The following is a 5005-nucleotide window of genomic DNA, read 5'->3' on the forward strand; positions in this document are numbered from 1 at the left end:
CAATGTGTGTCGAGTATGCTGCTCTGGTGGTAAAAAAGGCGATGGTGTCCATAGCGTCAATGTCGGGATTATAAGTGTGTCCAGTAGGATTCAGCCATGTGATATTGGCATGGTCGAAAAGGGTTGGCGTGGCCATACCACAAGGAAGGTGGAAAGTGTAATGTGTATTATCCCAGAAGTACAATGAAGAAATCAACATAGAAGTGTTGTACTCTAAATTCAGCTTCGACAACATAATCAGGTCATAAATTCTTTTGTCTTTCCAAGCCTGGGCCTTAGCTTTCTCTACTTTAGTTAACCAGTTTAGATAATCAGTAGGATCTTTAAAGGTGGGAGTAGCACGGAAAGCTCTGAAACCATTATTCATAAATCTTAGATCTATAATATCACCAGCCTTAGGGTTTTCGGTGGAGGTGGTTTCAGTTCTAAGGTTTCTAGCTTGCCCTATGGGTTTACATTTGTGATAAGAAGGAAAGAATTCTCTAAGCTTACTAGAATCAACATCTAAATCAGCTAAGGGTCCAAATAATGCATAGTACTTTCCAGAAACAAAGACAAGAATGAGTACCTGAGAAGCGTAAATTCTGCGTTGTTCTTTTGTTTGGGGCTCTGGTATATATTGTCAGTAGCCAACCGCGAGTGGAGCCGACAACGTGGCGAATGGAGGAAAGCTCTGAGATCTTCTTTGGAGCGTTTGTCCTATTGGCGGTGGTTTTAATGGATACACATGTTCCCTTAAGAGCTTTGCTTGAGGTTTCCATTGTTAGAGCTTGAAGGAAATATGAGTTTAGTTGTAGAATGTTTGAAGAAAGAAAAGCTAGAGTATTTGGAAATCCAGAAGGCGTAAAATGTGAAATGGGTAAGTTTGTGGGTTTTATAGGCATGTTTGGAAGAAAGAGAATTTCAAATCAGTATTAATGGTTGACAAGTTAGTGGGACATGTGTCTTCCTTGGGCAGTGTGATGGAGATGCCAATTAATGTTGCAGCCCATGATTTTTGAGAGTCTAGAAAACATGATGAGTGAAAAGATTTGGTTGTGGGCTGAAAGGGCGTGGGTAGGAAAAATATAATGGTGACTCTGACGTCACCAGACAAATTGGAGAAACTGAAAAGTTTTACTAACATTGGGACACTTGGCACAATGTCAGAGTTATTATGGCGTCGAAATAAGGTCTCAAAGAATGTCTTTTTTTCATAAGTGTCAAAAATAATATTTTTTGGGGGGAAATTTGTTAGCTCATATTTTCGACGCCCATTAAGAGTTACCAAAATAAAGGAAATCATATGTATAGCTGTTTTTCGACAAGGAGGTGGTATTCGACCAGTTGGGGGTAATTCGACTGGGCAAGGGTAATAAGGATCAGCATACAGTTAAGACTCTAGAAAGATCTCTTAAAAACAGTTGAAAATGATTTTTGATCAAAGATTCAAAATTCAAATAAGGGAGGGAACTTCTCCCTTATCAGAAAGCTTAGCCATAACACCAACAACTACTATAGCTGCTGTAACACTAAACAATGCGTTATTTCCTCCAAACCCAACACCTACTATTCCACTTGGTTATCAGAAAGGAGTCCATGATGCTCCATAAGCACTTTGAAAGTCAAATCTAGAGATCATGATGGAAAACTTTATTAATGCTCAAGCTCAACAAAACAAGGATTTCACAAATCAAAATGCTCATTGAAATTCTGGTATCAAATATGAGATGTCGAAGGTAATGTCATGACACTAATATCTGAACAATACAAACGGGATAAAAGATAAAGAACAGTAATGCAAGAGACACACGCAATTGTTAACCCAGTTCGGTGCAAACTCACCTACGTCTGGGGGCTACCAAGCCAAGAAGGAAATCCACTAAACAGAATCAGTTCAAAGACTCTCAGTAAACAACTTCAAGTTACAGTCTTTTCACCTAATCTCTACCCGTGTGACTTCTACCTAAGAACTCTTAGATATGAGATCCTACTCACTCCCCCTCAATCACAGCAGTGATATAAAACAAGAATTACAATGAAAAGAAGACACTCTTTATAGACACATACTTGATCTTGCTTAAAAGCTTCATCAAGTAAACACACATTCATGCTTCAAAGCTTAGAGTGGACAAATTACAACTCAAAAATCAGTCCAATTCAATCATCTATGGATGAATGAATGGCTTACAATACACACAACCACACAAGACTAAAACCCTTATTCTCTCTCAATATTCCGTTCGTTATTTCTTGTGTCTGAAACCAGGTTTTCCATGTCCTTTATATAGAAGCATTTGGCTGGGCTTGGACATCATAAAACCCTAAAACTATTTTCCATTCATATCTTCTCATGACAGCTGATTATATCTCGTTGGAAAATAATTCAATCTGGTTGTAATTAATGATTAAGCGCGCGTTCAATCATTACATCAATCACACATAGATTAGCATAAAAAATGCAATCACACAATACATAACATTCAGACTGAATGTTCTGTATACAGATGTCATGACATCGGGTCTGGCATCTCAGTAAAATTCTGCATATTCACATTTTAAACATCCTGCAGGTACATGTTATCTTATGTCAAGACAACACTTGTGACAACTTGTGAACACTCTAGGTTTTACCAAAATTGCTGGCAACACATAGAACAAACACTCATACTTGCGAACAAATGAAGCAAATGTCATGTATGCTTGATGATATGGCTACCCATAATAAAATGTTGGAAACCCAAATTTCCCAAGTAGCCAACAACAAGCAACAATAGAAGCCCCAGCTGGAGCATTTCCTGGTCAACCATAACCAAACCCAAAAGGTCATGCTAATGCAATCATATTGCAAAGTGGCACAAAATTAGATGAACTAGTTGACCCAAGACTCCAAAACCCAGCCATGTATCAAAACTCTGGTAAAGGAATGGAAAAGGTAAACGAACCAACCAATGATGGAAAGGAAGCCAAACACGGAGAAGTAGAAGATAAAGAAACACCTTATGTGCCTCCGCCACCATCAAACCACCTATACCTTATCCTCAAAGACTTGCTAAGTCCAAAAATGAAGGACAATTTAAGAAATTCGTAGAACTTCTGAAGCAGCTTAATATCATTATACCATTCACATAAGCCATTTCGCAAATGCCTTCATATGCTAAATTCCTTAAAGAAATCTTATCTAATAAGAAAAATCCTGAGGATAACGAAACCGTTATGCTTACTGCTGAGTGTAGCGCTATTATTCAGAACAACGTGCCTCCTAAGGTGAAAGACCCTGGTAGTTTTTCCATACCATGTGTAATCAGAAAGTTTATCATAGACAAAGCTCTGTGTGACTTAGGATCCAATTTTAGTTTAATGCTTTTATCCACATGTAAGAAACTCAATTTAGGAGAACTAAGACCCGCAAAGATGTCTCTACAACTAGCTCACCGTTATGTTAAATTTCCAATAGGTATTCTAGAGAACATTCTCGTACGTATATGTCAATTCTACATTCCCAACGACTTGGTAATAATGGATATAAAGGAGGATTCCCACATCACTATTATTTTAGGAAGACCCTTTTTAGCCATAGCTGGAGCCATCATAGATGTCAAGAAAGGAAAGCTAACTTTCAAAGTTGGGGAAGAAAAAATTGAATTTATTTTAGCTCAATTCTTACAGGCGCCAGCTATAGAAGATTCATGTTGTCTCTTAGACGTCATCGACGAATGTGTGAAAGAAATGGAGAGGGGACCATCTAAGTATATTGAAGTACTAAAGATTCCAGCGCCTCCTATATTCGAAGACGATAATTGGCATGAGCCACACGTAGATGACAGTCTGAGGGAATGTCTAGCACTAACACCCAATCCAATTCATGCCTAAAGAAACCTTGTGTAGAACTTAAAACACTACCCAAAGACCTAAGGTATGAATTCCTAGACACCGAACTTAAACGATCAGTAATAGTCAATGCTGACTTGGGACAAATAGAAACTGAAAAACTACTTCATGTCTTAAGAAAGTATCCACCAACTTTAGGCTATAACATCTCGGACCTAAAAGGAATAAGTCCCTCTATATGTATGCATCGCATTATGCTAGAGGAAGACTGTAACACCTCTACAAAACATAAGAGAAGAATAAATCCTATCGTGAGTGATATGTAGTAAAAAAGGAGGTACAAAAGCTATTAGAAGCAGGAATTATATACCCGATATCCGACAGTAACTGGGCCAGCCCAGTACATGTCGTACCAAAGAAGGGAGGTGTTATAGTTGTCAGTAACGAAAAGGGAGAATCCATAGCAAAACGAATTCAAACCGGATGGAGGATATGAATAGACTATAGAAAACTGAATAAACCCACTCGTAGAGATAATTTTCCATTGCCTTTCATCGATCAAATGCTTGAACGACTAGCTAAACATTATCATTTCTGTTATTTAGACGGATACTTAGGATTCATCCAAATTCCTATTCATCCTGATGACCAAGAAAATACTCGCTTATCAAAGAATGTCGTTTGGACTGTGTAACGTGCGTGCAATATTTCAAAGATGTATGATGTCGATCTTTGCTAATTTTATAGACGACGTAATGGAAGTGTTTATGGATAACTTCTCTGTTTGTGGGAAAAGTTTTGAAGGATGTCCTTCGAACCTAGAAATTGTACTCAAAAGATGCGTTAAAGTCAATCTCATATTAAATTGGGGAAAATGAGATTTCATTGTTCGACAAGGAATCGTACTTGGACATGTTGTATCCGACCGAGGAATTGAAGTGGATAAAGCAAAAATAGAAATTATAAAAAATCTTAAACCTCCGAAAACCGTTAGAGGAATTCACAGTTTCTTAGGACACACCGGTTTCTACTGACGATTCATTAAAGATTTCTCTAAATTAACCAAATCGCTAACAGTCTTACTAATGAAAGATGTTGAATTCATATTTGATGAAGACTTCTTAAAAGCGTTCGAACATCTGAAAAATGCTCTTATTACAACACCTATTATGCAACCACCTAATTGGAGTAAACC

The 5005-nt window shown here is 37.7% G+C and overlaps 1 protein-coding gene across 1 annotated transcript; it reads left to right on the top strand.

The window, feature by feature from the left end:
• Positions 1–3123: 3123 nt before the first annotated feature.
• Positions 3124–3852, top strand: LOC127094731 (uncharacterized). Its single transcript, XM_051033524.1, has one exon. It carries the CDS (start codon positions 3124–3126, stop codon positions 3850–3852), a length of 729 nt encoding a protein of 242 aa, XP_050889481.1.
• The last annotated feature ends 1153 nt before the right edge of the window (positions 3853–5005 follow it).

The sequence above is a fragment of the Lathyrus oleraceus genome, chromosome 6 (assembly GCF_024323335.1).
Source record: "Lathyrus oleraceus cultivar Zhongwan6 chromosome 6, CAAS_Psat_ZW6_1.0, whole genome shotgun sequence".
NCBI lineage: Eukaryota > Viridiplantae > Streptophyta > Magnoliopsida > Fabales > Fabaceae > Lathyrus > Lathyrus oleraceus.

What these genes read in the sequence shown, in the direction of transcription:
- LOC127094731 (XM_051033524.1), top strand. Translation starts at nt 3,124, where the DNA reads ATGCCTTCATATGCTAAATTCCTTAAAGAAATCTTATCTAATAAGAAA.